The 20,088-nt window shown below is 39.1% G+C and overlaps 1 protein-coding gene across 7 annotated transcripts in view; it reads left to right on the plus strand.

Moving 5' to 3' along the window:
* The window catches only part of ntng2b (netrin g2b), a 74,779-nt gene extending 57,393 nt beyond the window's left edge, over nt 1-17,386 (plus strand). For 4 of the 7 annotated variants that reach the window (XM_055019367.1, XM_055019370.1, XM_035945036.2 and 1 more), the window contains 9 exons: nt 279-2,330; nt 2,490-2,564; nt 3,560-3,658; nt 3,755-3,844; nt 4,530-4,643; nt 6,688-6,762; nt 10,156-10,323; nt 14,676-14,810; nt 15,931-17,386. In XM_055019367.1, coding sequence (XP_054875342.1) covers nt 279-2,330; nt 2,490-2,564; nt 3,560-3,658; nt 3,755-3,844; nt 4,530-4,643; nt 6,688-6,762; nt 10,156-10,323; nt 14,676-14,810; nt 15,931-16,154 — 3,032 coding nt within the window. In that variant the 3' untranslated portion in view covers nt 16,155-17,386. The remainder of the gene's footprint in view (nt 1-278; nt 2,331-2,489; nt 2,565-3,559; nt 3,659-3,754; nt 3,845-4,529; nt 4,644-6,687; nt 6,763-10,155; nt 10,324-14,675; nt 14,811-15,930) is intronic. The other 3 variants (XM_055019369.1, XM_055019368.1, XM_055019372.1) reach the window with 3 other exon arrangements.
* Nucleotides 17,387-20,088: the final 2,702 nt, after the last annotated feature.

Below are 20,088 nucleotides of genomic sequence, written 5' to 3' on the forward strand. Positions count from 1 at the left end.
CAGTCCCCTAATAATGGAGAATTGGGGAGAGCATACAGACAGATATAAAGATAGGAAAGGTATCTATTTCTATATGTAATGGTAGCAATGATTTATTTCATTGCAGTGTAGGTTTAGCGACACAAATATTCAGTAGATAAACTTACACTACAAGTTCACAGCAAAAAATAGGCTCCCAAAAGCTAAAAGAAGCAAAAACACAATATGTATAATATCTAAATTGTTGTTTGTTGCTTGTTTACTTGTTTTTTGTGATAATGACAACTGTGGTTTGACAGGCCACCACAAGCCTGAGGAACATGTACATGAAATTCACGGCCACAAAACACAATCAGAAACTCATGGACACACATCGCCATCTGCAACTCATGGACTCACATCACCATCTGCAACTCATGGACACACATCACCATCTGAAACTCATGGACACACATCACCATCTGAAATTCAAGGACACACAACGCCATCTGAAACTCATGGACACACATCACCACCTGAAACTCATGGACACACATCACCATCTGAAACTCATGGACACACATCATCATCTGAAACTCATGGACACACATCATCATCTGAAACTCATGGACACACATCATCATCTGAAACTCATGGACACACATCATCATCTGAAACTCATGGACACACATCATCATCTGAAACTCATGGACACACATCACCACCTGAAACTCATGGACACACATCACCATCTGAAACTCATGGACACACATCATCATCTGAAACTCATGGACACACATCATCATCTGAAACTCATGGACACACATCATCATCTGAAACTCATGTACACATATCATCATCTGAAACTCATGGACACACATCATCATCTGAAAGTCATGGACACACAACACCATCTGAAACTCATGGACACACATCATCTGAAACTCATGGACACACATCATCTGAAACTCATGGACACACATCACCATCGGAAACTCATGGACACACATCATCTGAAACTCATGGACACACATCATCATCTGAAACTCATGGACATGCATCATCATCTGAAACTCATGGACACACATCATCTGAAACTCAGGGACACATATCATCTGAAACTCATGGACACGCATCATCATCTGAAACTCATGGACACACATCATCATCTGAAACTCATGGACACACATCATCATCTGAAAGTCATGGACACACATCATCATCTGAAAGTCATGGACACACATCATCATCTGAAAGTCATGGACACACATCATCATCTGAAACTCATGGACACACAACATCTGAAACTCATGGACACACATCATCTGAAACTCATGGACACACATCACCATCGGAAACTCATGGACACACATCATCTGAAACTCATGGACACACATCACCATCGGAAACTCATGGACACACATCACTATCTGAAACTCATGGACACACATCATCATCTGCAACTCATGGACACACATCACTATCTGAAACCCATGGATACACATCATCATCTGAAACTCATGGTGACATATCGGAAAGTCATGGCCACAAAACAGCATCTGAAAGCCATGGACACATATCGGAAAATCATGGACACAAAGCAGGATCTGAAAGTCATGGACACAAAACAGTATCTGAAAGTCATGGACACAAAACAGTATCTGAAAGTCATGGACACAAAACCGTGTCTCAAAGTCATGGACACACAACTTCATCTAATAGTCAAGGTCACATATCTGAAAGCCATGGCCATAACACAGCATTTGGAAGTCATGGACACACATCTGAAAGTCACGGACACAAAACAACTTCTGAAAGTCATGGACACAAATCTGAAAGTCATGGACACATATCTGAAGGTCATGGCCACAAAACAGCATCTGAAAGTCATGGACACACATCTGAAAGTCATGGACACACGTCTGAAAATCACGGACACATATCTGAAGGTCATGGACACAAAGCAGCATCTTCAGCTCATGGCCATATATTATCTGAAAGTCATGGCCACAAAACAGCATTTGGAAGTCATGGACACACATCTGACAGTCATGGACACAAATCTGAAAGTCACAGGCACATATCTGAAGCTCATGGACACAAAGCAACATCTGAAACTCATGGCTACATATCATCTAATAGTCATGGACACAAATCTGAAAGCCATGGACACATATCAAATAGTCATGGACACATATCTGAAAGCCATGGCCACATATCATCTAATAGTCATGGACACAAATCTGAAAGCCATGGACACATATCGAATAGTCATGGACACACATCATCATCTAATAGCCATGGCCACATATCTGAAAGTCACAGCCACAAAACATCATCTGCACATGGAGAGGAAAGAACTGAAAGGAAAGGTATCTCTTGTATATGTATTGCTGGCAGTGCTTTTAGCAGTTTTACATGCTGTACAGTACCTGTAGTGTCAGGTTTTGCCTATAAATTCAACTAGGCAGCTTCTAGCACAAAGTGGAGAAAGCAGAAATGTATCTAAATGTTGACAATTACTGTGTCAGTTCACCATGGGGGACACGTAGATGGCCATGCAACAACCTTATCTGAACACGGGGAGAAGCATGCAGGAAGAGAAGGTATATCTTTGAGATGTTCCTAGAACAAGTACTGATGGAAATGTGTAGCAGATAAACTTTCATCACAATCTAATCTAGCTGCACTGTACTAGATACTTATCTAAATGTTTGCATATAATTTACTGATAATGGTTATTTCAGACCCCCACAAATCTCATGGACATGTACACAAAATTCATGGCCATAAAACAACAATCTCCTCTGAGCATGGAGAAGAAAGGCACACAGAAAGAAATGGCATTTGCCTGGAGGTGGCATCATTTGATTGGTTGATTTACATAGTGAAACATCCTGCACAGAAACTTTTCTCATGAGCATAACTTGGCAACTCAAAGTATTAAACTGTAAACAGCAGAGCTGCAGCTACATTTGCATGTCTGTATGTGCTCAGCAACATATAAACCCAGTCAGTAAATTTAGACTGTAGAGGAAAAGCTTAATTTAGCACCAAAGTTTAAATCACTATCTGAGACACTGATTGTAATTTAACTGTAATGAAAATGGACAGGAGGACTGAGGTTTTTTAAATTTTTATTTAGATAGCTGCAACAGAGTCTGACACAAAAATGCATAGTTGCTACCTTTATCGACAATACAAAAACATGCAAGTTTGACAGTACAGGCTGTAAAGTTGTGAGATACCTTTAGAGCTTGATGCATTTTCAGTAGCTGTTTTCCATCATTTTCAGTTGGCATTTTCTTTTGTTTAGGCTACAAAATAATTTGGTTTAGGTGAGGCACGACAAAGACTAATATTTCGCATAAGATCATTGTTTGGGTTTTAGCTTGCTAGAGCGAATCCAGCTACAAGAATAGCCCCTATTAAATGTAAGCATCTCACAACTTTACAGCTTTCTTTGTGAAAATAGTATATTTTGTGCTGTGGACCATTGTAGCTTTTACACATTTTAGTGTGAGGTTGGGCTGTTTTTGACAATGGACAGTAGAACATAAAAAATGTCCCCTGTATAATGTTTTTACATGTGTTGTGTCAGTCGTCCATAACTCTGAAGAACATGTACATGAGATTCATGGCCACAAAGCCCCAACCTCATCTCATCATCATCATCCACAAAGAAAACCTGAGAGGACAGGTATCTATTTTTAATGCTGAGGTGGCAATAATCTCAAAAAATATTCCTTATGCTGCATATTTGCTTGTTATGTCATTGATGATTGTGGTATTTCAGTCTCACACAATTCTGAGGGACACGCACATGAGACTCATGGCCACAGAGGCTCCTCGGAGCATGGTGAGGGGGAGGAACATCAAGAAAGAGGTACCAAAAAAAAAACCAACGAAAATAGTATTTTGTTTATATTTAGTAGTTTCTGTGTCCTTGTAGATTTGAAAAGTATATCATTTGTGATGCAGTAAATCTGGAGGAGGTAAACATTCGCAGTGAGTTAGGCTTGTCAGCTTACAGTGAAATATGGAAACAGGAAAATGCATCTATATTTATCTCTTCAACTACATGATAACCTGTCAGTCAACATGAGCCACAAGGCTAAATATTAATCACTTGGCACCGTATTTTTATCTAAGACAATGAGTGATGCTGAAAGGCAAGAAAAAAGAATAGAGCATAAAGGAGGCAAGCTGGGTAGACTAGAAAAGAAAGATAAGTTTGACACTGAAGTTGAAGTCAGCTGTGTTGTTTCTGTTCAGAATTACATGGACATTGTTGTATGGAATTTTAACTACCCCCACGTCTAGTCTGATCTGCAGATTATAGATCGTGTGTGAACTTGTGCTTGATGATACTTGTCTGATAAAAAAAGAAGAAAAAGAAAAGATCTTACATTGGAATATGTGAATGATCTATATTAGCAAAGGGTTCTCACAAACCTTTGGATATTGTTGACTTGTCTGTAGTCTTTGTGGTATTTAGTTTGGTAAAACTGCTTGAGATAATCTGTGCTGCATCAATACAGATTGATTTTTGAGTTGCTGCTCATTTGTAGTGCACTATGTCATCGAACAACCTGAGTGGGAAAGAGGGGGTCATGGGACCACAAAATACAGTTTCGGGAGAGAGGATGAAGACGGAGAGGAGCATGCAAAGACAAAAAGAAAAGGTAGAATTTTAGCATGTAATAGAATTACATAGTGATTCATAACTGGTTGCACAAATTTATCACAATGAGGTTAATAGGTGACACAGCACTACATTTTATCTGAACTGTCCCGCTCTGCAAAGCTGCTCCATTAAACCTGATCTGAACCACCTGAGCACCTAGTTGACTCATTTTCATAGTTGAATCCTCACATGACATTTGTTTGGCTTCCATGTATGATTAGTCTGTATGCCTTCCTCAAAAAATGGAACTTGGTAATAACATCACAAAAGGGAGAGTGGCCAAACCTGGTCAAGTTAATAAGACATATAGGATCTAAAAACAGTTTTGACACTGAAAATAAATAATCATTTGGACATGGAACGCCATTGTAACAACATAGTCCTCTATTGCATACAATCACATTTTTCAAGTCAACTCTTCACTTGCACAAAATTGACTGAGGAAAAAAGCCTAGCTTCCCTTTATAAAAGTGTGAACTCTGTTCAGGTTGTAAAAATTTCAGCCTGTCAAGACAAACAATAATTTACCATGATGCAAAATTGTGAAACTGGAAGAAAAGACTAACATTCTAAATCAAAGCTGCTCTTACTCACTACCACCTACAATTACTCAGTGCAGTCAGAAAGCAATGACTCCCCAGTGTCACACAATATGCCACAATGTGAAAATGTCTACTTTTTAATCTGAATTACTGCCCTTACTTTCTTATAAAACATCTGAAAATGTGCATTAACTTTTCAAACCATCATGTTCAAGAAATATTAATTATAACGTATATATAAAAATCCTTTCAATCAATCAGTCAGTCAGTCAGTCAATCAATCAATCAATCACAATGCTCAACCATGACGACTGATCTAAATTTCATTTTTCTAAGCATTAGCAAAAGCTCTCACCCTGCATGGAAACAGGCGTTTTTAAAAACACTCACTAGAGATTCCACTGTAGTGAGACTCTTGGCTCTTCTTGAACTTCAGATCATACCACAAAACCCTCCAACAAGAACATTGTGGGACATCATCATTTGTGGCTTGATTGATTTGCCAGCTGCTGTTTCAAAAAAAATCTTTATAGACCTTTTCAAAACGATTTAATCCATTCATCTTAAGCGATTAGGATACGCTTTAACTTTGAACCCCAAAACCCATCAGCAGGTCCAAAAGACATGTTATCTTTTAAACTCCATCAAAATTATATTATTTATCAAAGCCAGGAGCCGTAAAAACAGAAATAACGGTTAAAATATCAATGTTCTGATGGTTCTGGAACTAATCATGTGTGATGTGCCATTCTGTTTGAACAATTAGACAAATCTAAGCTTAAAATCATGAAGAAGCCATTAGTGAATCAGCTATGAACAACATTTACATGACAAAATTCATAGTTTTCGGTTGAACTGGGCTGAACTACAGGCTTCGTTTTTTCTTCCTTTTTTATGAATTTTTTGACATAACTGTAATACTGAGGACATTTATTTTTTTCTTCCTCTGGCCCTGATTGTGCTGTTTGCATAGAGGTGCAAGGACAGCAGTAAAAAAAAAAAAAAAAATGAGCCCAAAGAGAGTACAAATGTGACAGGAACAAATATAAAAAAAATAAAAATAAAAAAACACCTAAAATTATCTCAGTGTTCAGAAGATTAGTACAAGCTCACCAAGCTACCAGTCGAGCGAGTTACAAACAGTTCAATCTTTAACAGTCAAATCAGATGCTACTTGAAAACTCTGGACTCAGTGCAGCACATCAGCTGTTCTTTCCTTAAACGGACTCTTATAACATCTTATGAGTGATTTTTCACTTTTGTTCAACCAGTTAAGAAACACTACAGTAGGTGAAGGCTTTTCAGCTTTATAGGTCAAAGCAGCCCCCGTCTTCAAGGTACAATCTAGTGGGAATCCCCTCTACCTCATCCCTAAGGCCCCTCTATAGTAGTGACACTGACCTCTAGGCTGTACTGGCTCCAGCTGTGTGCTGTAGATCACTGTAGCACAGAAAATGATGCAGAGATGAATCCTAAACAAAGATCCCTTCATCCCTCAAGGGCTTCTGAAACTCTTGAGCTCAGGAGAGCCTCAGGCCAAACAGTTGTTTGGGATCATATACGATGATTTCAAAGGTAAGACACCAACAAAAGCAGCACATGGTCTGAAGATCCACATAGGAGACCCGAGCTTGATGAAATGCTTTAGATCCTTTGGCTCAGATCAGTGGGTTTTAAAGTCTTTCTGTCATTTCTCTAAACTGTGGATGGTGTTGTTCAAGTCAAAAACCTGTGGAAAAATTCCTTCCATTGCATGTTTTATGTTTTTCATTTTGCTCATTCTTTCCTTATGCATCTCCCTCGTCATTGTGTTTGCTCTATGTGCATGATCAAGGTAAGTATCTGGATTTTAAATTCATATTAAATCATCAAAATTATCTGCATTGACATTTGTGTTTACTGATTTTTCAAAAAGGTTTGCAAAATATGCCATTATTCCTTCAACCTCTCAGATTCTTTGATCCAGACAGTTCTGTCTGTCTCTCAATATAACTGTCTTTTACAGTTCACAATTGATAAATACCAATAAAGCAGCATCTTGACTCATAATATTAATTTGTGGAACAATGTCTCATTGCCGCTCTAGTCTGTGGAGTAATTGGCCATTTATATTTAATCAGGCAGTTCTTCCCCCACTGCTAGCATGGTTCCCTCAGTGCTGAGAGAGACACTTTATGGTGCTCCTCTGCTGGCTTCCTTTAAAACAGCTCATTAATATTTCAGCTGGCATCATCAACCAAACAATAATAAAATAATAATGTGACGGCTGATTAAACAGCTAAACTCCAACTTTTTAATGTGCATTTAAATGTGTATTTGCATAAACATGCCTGGTAAACGCCTCTTTAGAGGACAGTGGTGCCTTGCAGCACACTATTGCAGCCAACTTCTAACGCTTAATAAAACCTTAATTAGGTACCAGCCTCAGCCAAGATAATCGTGGAGAGACTGTAGAGAAAAACCTCTCCACTTCTGTCTGCACAATGCACAGCCTACAGTAGGTGATATCAGGATTTATTTCTTTCTGTGTGGAAAAATTATACAGAGGGCTTCTCCACACCATCATTTTTTTAGTTTTGGTTTCAGGGTGTGAAATTTGGAACAAGTCTTAATTTATCAAGCGCACAAGTGTGTAGAGTAAAACCTGCAATCAGATCCTCTCAGATAATTCATGAATTACAAAGAGAAAGTTTAATTAAGAGCACTGATTGTGCAGCACTTTATAAAAGAAAATTTAAAACTGTGGAACTGAAAAACCAGCAGTGAAAAGAGAAGAGAGTAAGGCTGTGCACAAAATACTGTTATGATGCCTTTTATTTTAATTGATCGAGATTGATAATACAAATTTAATGCCAACACTAAAGAAGGAAATGCATTCAACAAATTAGCTGGAAAGACTCACACAGTTTGTTTAGGCATAAAACCCTATATGTAAATATAACTTGTTAACAAGGCAGCTCCAAAAGCTACCTTCAGTGGTTTTACTGCCACAAAGACAGGATTGCTCTCCTCAGACTCTAGCAACTAACAACAACACTGCAAAACAATCATAAACACCTACAAAATAAGACAGAATAGAGAAGCTTCTGGTTAATTTTCTGGCTCCTCACAATAGCTAACATCCTGACTACTGTCAAAAGCATAAAACAACTGGAAGAATATCAGTTTGAAACAGAAACCCCAATTTTAGTTCCATGACAAAGGGAGAGTAAAACGCCCACTTTCGTAGTATTGGTAAGTTGTCAGGTTTTGTTACTGATCCAACAGAAATAATGCCAAGTGAATATCAGTTTTGAAGCTCCTCAACTCCCAGAGTCTCAAGTCTCTCCTTCTAGTAAAAGTCCACTCGAAGTTCACTCTTGTTTTATCTTATTTTCTGTCATTCTCCCTCTTCGATTTTTTTTTTCCCTTCTCCAAGAATGGGGCTTTTCTTTTTTTTCTGGGTAGACTTTCTACAGTTACTGTGTTTGCTCTCTGTGCCATAAATTGAGTCTTCCTTTTCACAGGATTTTTCCTACCCGGTAACAGACAAACCTTTGCAAAATTGGTGAAAGTTAGTGGTAACACACGAAACGCCAATTCATGCTGTCCTCATCTGCATGTGACATAAATTTCAGCATCAACATAAAACTGTGAGGACCCACACAGACCTCTTTGTGCAAATAAAAATTTGTAACCCAACACACTGTCCACGCAGCAAAAGCCCACATCAAGGGATTCTCCATCATCCACATCTTTATAATTCATCAAGCGTGTTGTAATTGAGGTAGTGCTGCCAGACTTTGGAGGTGCCTTGATTTGGAAATGTTTTCCCATCGACAGAGCCCAAACACAGTGGGAAGTTCTAAATTCTCCAGCAATCCCGTGCCATTTCTGCCCACTGGGCTCGGCACCCCTCAGAAAAAGGCTCATGGGGCTGTCACTAGCTGTTATGTCTTGTATAAAGTGCAAAGTCACAGCCAGCCTTTACGGGAACCTTGTGTGTTTTTCCATGTTTGAAAAGGGGGAAATGCAGACATCTCTGACACATACCTATTGTGGTATGAACAGAACCACGAGTGTGTGTGTCCACCATTTGCGTTCAAACTCTGCATCTCTCATGATAAAAAAAAAAAAAAAAAACATGGATTGGCTTTAATGGCCAGATGTTCTAAACCAGCAAGAACAGCTGGACCAATGTCATCTAATAAAACCAGAGCAGAATGGATCCTATGGCTACATAACCAAATTACTGTAGCCTGGTAGGGTGATTGTAGAGCTCATGGCTGACCAAAATGTACAAGTGAAGCATTTATTGCAAATTAGTAACCACTTTGTTCTCATCATTGTTGGATTTTGTAATGACAGCTATCAAGATCCCGCAGTTTTAGAAGAGAGGCTGCTTTCTATCACGTTAACCAGGGTCAGACTGATTCCATAGTGCCGGGTACAGTCTGGGAACACCCACTGTATCGCTCACCTCAAACTCCCTTGGTTACGATTCTGTAGCTCATAATCTACTCGTCTGGTAATACAATTAAATTCCCAGACACAATTATCATGGTTGTACTCGTGCGCCTGCACACATACACACAAGAAAATATGTATACACATACACTGTACACACACACAACCACAAAGGATAGTGGAATTCCCATCAGTAATCAGTGCAGCACAGTGAAGCAGACTCAGCAAACCTGTGAGTGTAGTAATGGAGAGGGAGTGGTCTGTCTTTATTGAACCAATATAGAGTGAGAAAGGCAAGTCATAAAATACACACAGGGTCATTCATTTGTTAACTGACACCTCAAACTTTCAGACATATCTGTTGTCGCAGATCATTTATCATTTCTTGCTGTCTTCTAATAATCCCAAAAGAAAGCAATATTCTCATCTTCCATTAGTTGTTCATTTTGCATTCAGCATAAAATTGTAATTATCCTCAAATAAGAATGAAATTTTAAATCTGTTTAATCTCTTTCCGCTTAGACTGTGAGTGCTACGGCCACTCCAACCGCTGCAGCTACATCGACTACCTGAACATCGTCACATGCGTCAGCTGCAAGCACAACACCAGGGGCCAGAACTGCCAACATTGCAGACTCGGATACTTCCGCAACGCCTCTGCCGAACTGGATGATGAGAGCGTTTGCATCGGTCAGTCTGCTGGGAGACAGTGAGAGTGTGTGGAGGGGGATAGTGTGTGTGTGTGTGTGTGTGTGTGTGTGTGTGTGTGTGTGTGTGTGTGTGTGTGTGTGTGTGTGTGTGTGTGTGTGTGTGTGATTGACAGAGAAATGGACAATGAGATGCTGTAGTTGCTTCATAATTCAAATAACTACTTAGATTTAGTGTTTTGAAACAGAAAATTATCACATCTAGGTAGTGTACTGGTGAAATTTTGATACATAATCTATTTTTTTTAACTATATTGCTGTTTTTTTGGACACTTTTATAAAAACACATTTTTGTTGTGTTGGCTCTGTACTGTAGAACACAGGATTTGAAAAGAGACAATGACTATGAGATTAAAGTGCTGTCAGATTCAAGCTGAGTGTGTTTACATCCATGTCAGAGGAACAAGGAGGAAACGGTAGCTCTTTTTTAAACATGGTTTCCAAGCCATTGGGAACAGAAAGTCATTGGGTAATAGTAACAAACTTAAAGCTACTCTAATTGGTATTGATATTCCATATAATATTCTATATTACCAAAGCTCTTGACCCTCTAAGCTCCAAGTGGTTCAGGGTGTTTTTGCTCATTGCAATATAAAGTCCCTGTATATCTAAGAAAACAGCTCAATCATGGCTAGAAGTAACTCAAAAATGTCTTTTATGTAGTATAACATAGTCATAATGCCATAAATCATAAAGAATAAAGAAAGTAGAATTTAGATATTTTATTTATTTTTTTAATAAGAAAAAAAACTACATTTAAAAACCTGGGTCTTTTACCAAGTGCACTAAATTGTGCTAATGGTAGAAAAAGTGGATACTCTCCATTCTGTACATACTTCACTACATACGTGTTTAATTTGTTCCCATGCTTGTCTCCTGTCTGCTCTGTGTAAGCACAACCTTCAGTTGAGTCCAGCTCTGCCAAAAACTCCATGAATTTTTGTGGCATGACAGTTTGCACATGAGTAACTGAAGGCTTCTTACTGCAGAAATTATTTTTTTCCAAAATCTTTCTTGATCTTTTTAATAGGGCATATTAAATAAAGTGATTTTGATTAAATCTAAAAATTTTAAGCTGAGATTTTACTAATTTTCCAATGGAATGGCATGGCATGGATGCGTAGTTCAAGGAACATCTGACAGATTACCATCAAACTTTTCTTCCTGTTGTTAAAAGATAACACATGTTTTCCAAACCAGACTGTAGGTTTTGAGGTTCAGAGTGCTCAGATGACCGACATAGCCAGTCAACAGCTGCTAATTGTGTGAACATGAAAACTTTCCGAGTTTTTACAGCTATTGCTCTGCTGTCCTGAAACGAGGTGGAACAGCATGAATTAAAGAAGGCCTACACTGTTCACTCAATACTGATGCAAACACCCTCAGGCACCCTTAAAGCTTAAAGCCACCTCTTTAAACTTATATTCTAACCGATGTGCTAGAGTGCAGAACCAAAACAATGAGAAACATACAAGTCACTGTGATAAACATGGTTCATCTTTATGTACAGTGCTAAACTCTGGTTGTTTGCTTTCACAGTATTTACTCGTACACTCACTCATTAAGGGCATGTCCTGATAAGAGGTCACTGTGTTTGCAATGCTGTGGAGATAAAATCTGGTGTTGCTTTGGATCCATCTGTAGGTAGACTGCAGGGGGTTGGAGGGTAAACTCGCTATGGTCAGGGCACACACAGGGCCAGGCCTTGGAGTCAGCACAAATAAGGCCCCATTAGCTCATCTGCCAGCACACCAAGCATGGCAACAGAAATAAGTTCACACCAGCATCTCTACAGCAAGAAACCAAACACTCTCAAACACAAACGCATTTGCACACAAATTTTGCACAGCTTCACATCCTCCACACACATTGTCTCACAGCGGCTCACACAGAATCCCAATATCATTGCAATGACCCACAAACACAGGACTACCAACCGCATTGCTGTGGTTTTAATCTGGCTTGTTTTTTTTTTTTTTTGCTTTTATGAATATTTTATAATGAAAATTAGTTAAGCAGATCTTGGGCAAAACACAAACCATGAGAGAAACTTTAATTCAGCATCAGCTGACTGACAAATGCAGTGCAAATATGCAGCTCTGCAGTTTTTTTTTACCATCTCTAAACTTCTGCCAACTGATTTGAATATCAGTTTCAAGTTGCAGTTTAATTAATCACATACACAAAGGTAATTACAAAGGCAGTAAATTGTTTTCCTGCTGTGCCACCCCTTTATGCAAATTACAAGCATAATGCAAAAAGTTGAAGTTTACTGTACATACGTACAGTAGTGCAGATCTGAGTGAATGTATCATAAATAAGAAATGTAATACGAAACTGATGAACAAATGGTATTATGAGGAGATCTGTACCCCTCTGTTCTGTCTATACAACTGTAAAATAGAATCTGATTGTCTATCAAGTGTTTGAGGTGATTTGGGGGCTCAGTCACTGCTCATTCTAGTTTAGCACACAAACCGCCTGAGGGGAGGAAAAACTCTTTGTGAGCCACACAGTATTCTAAGCACTCAGAGCAGGCTGGGTCTGGTTGACTGGGGTTTCTAGAGTCTTAATATTTGTATTTGGTATAAGAATTACAGGCAGACATGGAGCAGTTTATTTCAAAAAATAATCTAAATTTAATGTTACTCTGTGATGTAGAGGTGAACACAGTGGATTAATCTGTCAGAGATTGATTTGATGGTCTTAGCAGGGCTCCACAGTACAACCAAAAATCTGTCAAATATGACTAAAACATTTTCATTGTTACACCCTTGCACATGACATTAAGCAGGTCTGTCTGTGTTTAAGGACAGCATGTTAAGTTAATCAAGTAAGACGGTTTAGGTGATCTTACATTAGAATGCCTTCTTTCACCCTTTTCAAACAATTTTCTAGCCACACACCTGTCTAAGTTGCTGCAGTAATTGAGTGGAGACTAAAAGTGTCTCTGTGTACAGCTACCTATCTAGTTTATTCTTATGCATCTGAGAAGTTAAATTAGAACATCTACCAAGAGTGTGCATTTTGAGGACATCTGTAAACTGTAACTTTAAAAAACAACCCCTTAAAACTGCATGAGTCTCTGCCTTCATATCAGTCACCACCAACCAACACAAGTAAATTCCCAAATTGTGTGAAACTCTGAGCTCTAATGAAATGTACATTGCATTTATCACTGCAGCCAAAGCAAGGCTAGGACAGCGCTTTTCCTGTCGGTGCGTCAACGTTCCAAATTGAAATGTTAAAGAGGAAGAAATTTGTCCCGTATGAGGACAGGCATTTGACAGCAACCCTCGTCCTCACAACATTTCGGCAGCTTCTTAAAATAAAACAAAAAAGGAGAATCCAGATCATCCTAATGAAAAAATAACAATTTAAATGTACAAAATATTCATTTGCGCCGTTTCTCCATGATTAACCAATACAACCAATGTAAAAAGTTCTGCCACTCAGTACAACATCAACCAATTATAATGACTGGTAGGTAGAGATGGAAAGTCAAGGGTTTTCTGAGAGCATTGTTTGTAGTGTTTGATAGTTCACTTGAATCTGAATCTCAACATGTTGAACTTAAGTTTAATTAAGCTCCGTAGCAAGAGTTTACAAAAGACTTGTCAACTCAGTCAACCATTAAATATTCCTAACACTTATTATAGCTTCCTTTAAATTCAGATATTGTGTGATTGAAAGAACTTGAAGTTCTACTTAGTGGAATTAGTTTCTCAGATATCATTTTGACATAAATGACATCTGTCAATGTATTTTTAAAGGTAAGATGGGAGAGAAGTCATTCTCTTCAAGGCTGTATGTGAGGTGTTGTTCTTAGGAAACCCATGGCAGTGAATTTGTTGACATAACCTCTAGCAGACCTTCAAACAGTTTGTGTAGTAGCTCTCTAGTGAAAAATTTAGACCTGCGGGATCTACAATGAAAAGTGAAATGTCTTTTAAGTCCAGACAACATCTTATTTTTCACATTATCTGCAAGTGCCACATAAAAAAAGCTCTAAGCAGGCCTTTTGCATCAGAAATTTCATCAGGGTGGTGCATGGTGGGGAAAGCACGAAAATATTTCTGGCTGAAAAGAGCCAAAATTTCAGGTCTGAATTTCTGCACCATCTTGGGACATCTCTGTACTTTGGAGAAGCTCCACCTCACAGGCAAAGGATTGTAGCTCTGAAGCAATTGAATATCAAACAACTGTGTGGTCTGAATACAAATGTGAACATTTTTGGCTGAACTCAATTCAACTCTAGATTAAATTCACAAAATTTACAGGAGGCAGGGATTTCTAAATGTCTCCTCTTTTTTTCTCCACCATTCCCTTCTTTAGAGTGCAACTGCAACCAGATGGGCTCTGTTCATGACCGGTGTAACGGCACAGGCTTTTGTCAGTGCAAAGACGGCGCCACGGGGGCCAAATGTGATGACTGTCTGCCAGGATACTACTGGAAACAAGGCTGTTACTGTGAGTATAGGGACACCGATTTGTTGTTGGTTTAGGTCTAAAGATTTGAGTGTTAACGAAATGTTGCAGGCTTTCACAGCACCTTGTGAGTGCAACATCCACTTAGCTTGTGTAGCTTCTGATGCTCTCTTTACTCACAGGGGAATAGATCATGTAGCTCATTAGCAGCATCAGCTGCTCCTTTAATTGATGACCCTGTCACACCTTAACCCCATTACAGGGAATCGCCTTCCTCTACCATCTAGTCAGGGGCCTCAGTCTCAGATAGACCCTCCCCACCTACACACATTAAAAAAAAAAAAGAAGGCAGGTATGCATCTTGACTGTAGGTTTTTTTTTTTTTTTTTTAACGATATGGGACATACTGTAATAAATTGCAGTACAGTTTGTTTTATTTTTGACATCTTATTCTAAATACTCCAGTGCAACAGAGCTAATTATCTTTGGTGTAATAAAAAATGTTAGCACATGTAATTATTCCTTGTCATGGAAACCTGATTCTCTGTTATCTCTCAGAACATTTTTAGGTCAAGTACCTTGTGCTGCGCAACTACCTCTGTGCTCTTCCTAATGCCTTTTATGGCATTTTAATGATGCTTCTCGCTCTTCCAATCATTACTTAACAAATATCACACGTGCAGTGTATTTTCTGCTGGGTTTGATACAATGATTTTGACTTGACCCTGAGAAAGTGCAGGCTCACGAAAAACAGACAGAAAAATGGCTGCAAAAACAAAAAAAGGCAGGTGTTACCCGTTGTAGTCCCTGAGGCAAAGACTGGAGAATTTATCTTGCCTCTTTCCTTCCTTCTGCTTTCTTTTCTACTTTGTTCTTTCTGTCCTGAATTCTTCTCATTCGCCCGTATCTGTTTCCTATCATGTTTTTTCTAACGTTGCCCCTCCTTATCTTCCTCCCCATCTTCCTCTTTGCCATACATCTTTCCTTTGTCTTTGTGCTCTTTACTCCCCCACTATCCTTTAACCACCTGTCATTCTGTCACTTTGCTGCACCGTCTTTATTCCCAACTCCTCTCTCGTTCTCCTTACCTCTGCAATTCCTTCACTCTCCATTCTTTCTCCCTCGGCTGCTCTTTCCGTCTTGCTTTTGTCTCTACTCACAGCTAACGTTTGCGACGAGGAGATGCTCCTGTGCCAGAACGGAGGAACGTGTTACCAGAACCAGAAGTGCATCTGTCCTCCAGAGTTCAAGGGAGTACTGTGCCAACACTCCCGCTGCGAGGCGGGCAAGGACTGCAACAGCGCTTCTTTGCCGCAACTTTCCACGGCCACCCTGCTGCTCTGCACTCTGCTAACCTACCTACAGGCCACGTTAACACCCCACTGAGACACGAGAAGAACCCCTCAGACCAAGGAGTGTGTGTATATGTGTGTCTACGTGAGGCAAAGGGTGACCCAGAGCGGGAGGGCCGTGGCAGTCATGGACCTGGCAAACGCACACTGCAGCACTCTTAAAAGCGCACACACCCACAGAACACTACCTAACCCCATTCTCCTTTCAAACACATATACACACACACACACACACACACACACACACACACACACACACACACACACACACACACACACACACACACACACACACACACACACACACACACACACACACACACACACACACACACACACACACACACACACACACACACACACACACACACACACCCACCTCACAGGACTATTGTGATTGTGAGTGTGTGCTCAGGTGCAAGAAGGACAAACAGAGTAAAAAAGGGGAGCAACCTCAGAGAAAAGAGATGCAGTCAAAAGGGGAAAAAAATAATCATACCAACCACTGTTCCCTTTATTCCTGAGCTGGAGCAATGTGCATCAAACCAAAAAAGCATAAACACTTAAATCACCACTGTTTCACTTCAAAGGGAATGGCTGTTTTAACCACAAGGACTTTTTCTTTTCTCTTATTTTTTCTTGGTTGAGTTGGGGATCTCACCTCCGTTAGACTGATGTCCAACACATTTGTGGTCAGACTCTATGCGAGGACAAGACATGTGGACACGACGGACGGGTCGGGAGGCGAGATGCTCATTTGATCCTGCTGCTGAGGCCTACATAGTATATTAACCAGGTTTCATTTCTTCTCAAAAGATGAGACTTGATTTTACATTTATTCTATTTCTGCTGCATTTTTTTTTTTAAAAATTATATCTTCAGTCATTGTATCTAATGTGCCCACTAGCAGTTGCTGAGATTATACATATTATATAATATCCAGGGGGTTATGAATTATTTAAAAAAAATAGTCACTATTATGGTTGTTATAGGAATGAGTGATTGTTGCCACACTTAGCGAGATTTAATCTTCACACAGTATTCAGGAAGCAGAATTTAACAGAATCTAACTAATCAAAAGTCTAAAAAGAGAGAAAAGATATGAACCACGTATCAATATTATATGACATTATTTGAATATTTTTTGTAGAAATTATTTTTGTTTGGAGTTACAATAAATTATAAAAAATGACATTTACAACTATTCCAGATGAGCATTTTATTACACTGAGTGTAAACCTTGCAGTAAATATGACTGTTATTTGCCTTCTTGCTTGTATTTTTTTCCATTTAATCAAGTGGCCACAACTACATGCTAATCTCCATATTTTCAGAGAGAGAAAACAAGTTTGTCAAGAAGAGTCATCGCACCAAGTCATTAATTTGATCCATTTCATTCATTATGGACATGGTATTGGATGCCTGTTATTGCAAACGGATAATTCCATTTTAAAATCTAACAGACTGTCTGACAATCACAAAGAACTGCTTTCCTGTCAAGAGAATATAAATAATTTTATTCCTATAAAAGTTGCAACGAGCTTTTATATTTGGAAATGTCACTTGCAGCACAAATAGTAGGCTATTTAAAAATATTTTGCACAATATAAACAATTGAGATGATGACCCTCAGAGATGGAGCGACCGACCCTGAAGCCACATTTTCTCATCTTTCACTCTTCTAGAGATTGCCGATCACTGCTTGAAAGGCTAGTCCAGACATGTTGTGTTTAGCTAAAATGTCCTTCAAGATTTTTCGGGAACATAATTCCATTGAGAAAAGTTCTATTGCCGAGTCAGCCGAGGCACACGGTGGATAAAGAGACATGAATGCTGCATTACATCAGGATACAGTGTACATCAAGGATAAAAGCGAGACTAAGCCTGCGAGAAATGACAAGACAGGGATTGTGGTATTACTCCATTTCTGAGCTGGTGGTAGTTGTATTAGCTATTCTGTGTGTAGGCCTCATCCCCTCTGAGCCTGAGTGGTGTCAAGCACTGAGACTTGGGAAGGAATAGTTTATGAATGTCGAACACTGAGAAATGTTGTAAAGGAACACATTTCCATTGTGGATCAAAGAGCAGGTAATACTTGTAGCCAGGAAAAAATACATTATTGACTGATTGTAGACTGATGCTTAAAGACGGTGCAAATATGACACTTGTGAACAAGGGGAACGTGATTAAGTTTGGATGAATAGAAGATCAATCATGTGACAAGTCAAAGTAGCACATGGCCTGAAGTAAGCTACTTCATTCAGACGATGTTCTGTGTTCTGAAAATATAAATTACTAAAGTAATATTAAGATCATTATTAAGTTTACTATGGTCGAGAGTTCAACATTTCTTACACCCCAAAAAAACTCATCTGTCAGAATTAGAAATGCGCAGGTATGTGAAGTCCCACCCAGCCCTCTGCAGCTCAAACACAGTTTTGTTTACACATTGTAAAACTATGCTATGCTCCACAATCCACAAGTTATAGTAGTGGAGAAATTCAAACATGTATGTTCAAACCGGACGACCACTTAACAATGGAGAACAGTGGAAAGCCCTAGTTATGTGCAAAACACCAGAAGTCTGAATCCGTGTTTTTGAGATCGACAGTATACTGAAAATTCAAGGTGGGGTCCATCAGACATTGTGTTTTCTACTTAGAGAGCTCATGCTGTGACTTTCAGCATTAAAAAAAACACCATATGGACATGTTAACTGGATCAAAAACAAGATTTTCATTGGAGGGGGTCTTCAAAAATTATTTCACATTTTTGGAAATGCACTTGTTTGCTTTCTTGTTGTTACACTGACAAGAACACTGATAGCTCCCCGACATGGTAAATATAATAATAAAACAGTCAGGAGGAGGTTTCCTTGAGGCTTAGGACTACACAGTGGTTAGCAGTGTTGTCTCACAGCAAAAAGATTCAGGGTTTGAAACTGACGGTCAGCTAGGAGGTTTCTGTGTAGAGATTGCATCTTCTCTACCTGCACGAGTTTTGTCCAACTTTTTCTTACAGTCCAGACACATGCGTGGCAGGTTAATTGGTGATTCTAAATTGGTTAGCTGTAGGTGTGAGTGTCAGCGTGCAACATTGTCTGTCTGTGTGAGCCCTGCAATTGATTGGCCACCTTCAGTCCCCATGACTCTCTGCATACCCTTTTCATAAAGTTTACCATACATCAGTTGCTTGTGTTTTCTCTATTGGGATCAGTTTCGTATATCGCAGTGCAATGAGCTCTCACAGCTGCTCTACAATTTTTTATGTTTAAAAATAGAAATTCCAGGAAACTACTGTTGTAATACAATTTACAAGAGGGTAGGACAGTCACTCATCCATTTAGTGGCTTCATGCAACTGCACTGGCATTCAGCAAATTGCTCTTTCTATTAATACATTGTTAATCAAGATGAAACAATGCATTTATTCCTATTTTATGTGAATGGAAACTGACAAATGAGATTGAAACTGCCAAATTACTCTTCAGTTTTCAAGGGAAAACTGAAGAGTTTTATCATTAGGGTTTATTATAGTAATTAATGAATATTCAGATCAGCCTCCCCAATTAAATGGAGCAACACTATGTTTTGTCGCATTGAGATGAACCCGGAGATATATAAAAAAAAAAAATCAATGAGTAAACAGTAATCAGCAGACAGCTTCTCTTCTTATTTCACCTCTGAAGAGCTGAAAAAATAGAGTACAAGAAACTAAATCATCTTTCAGTTCATATGTATGCTTTAGTAAGGCATGTACAGAAATGAGTGAGTGAGTGACAGAGTGAGAGAGTGAGTGACAGAGTGAGTATGTGTGAATGAGAGGTAGAGAGAGTGAGTGAGGAAGAGAGTGAGTGTGAGAGACAGAGTGGGTGACAGAGTGAGAGAGAGTGAGTGAGTGACAGAGTGAGTGAGGGAGACAGAGAGAGTGAGAGTAAGAGAGATTGAGTGACAGAGCAAGTGAGAGATA

Source organism: Amphiprion ocellaris, chromosome 17, assembly GCF_022539595.1.
Source record: "Amphiprion ocellaris isolate individual 3 ecotype Okinawa chromosome 17, ASM2253959v1, whole genome shotgun sequence".
NCBI lineage: Eukaryota > Metazoa > Chordata > Actinopteri > Pomacentridae > Amphiprion > Amphiprion ocellaris.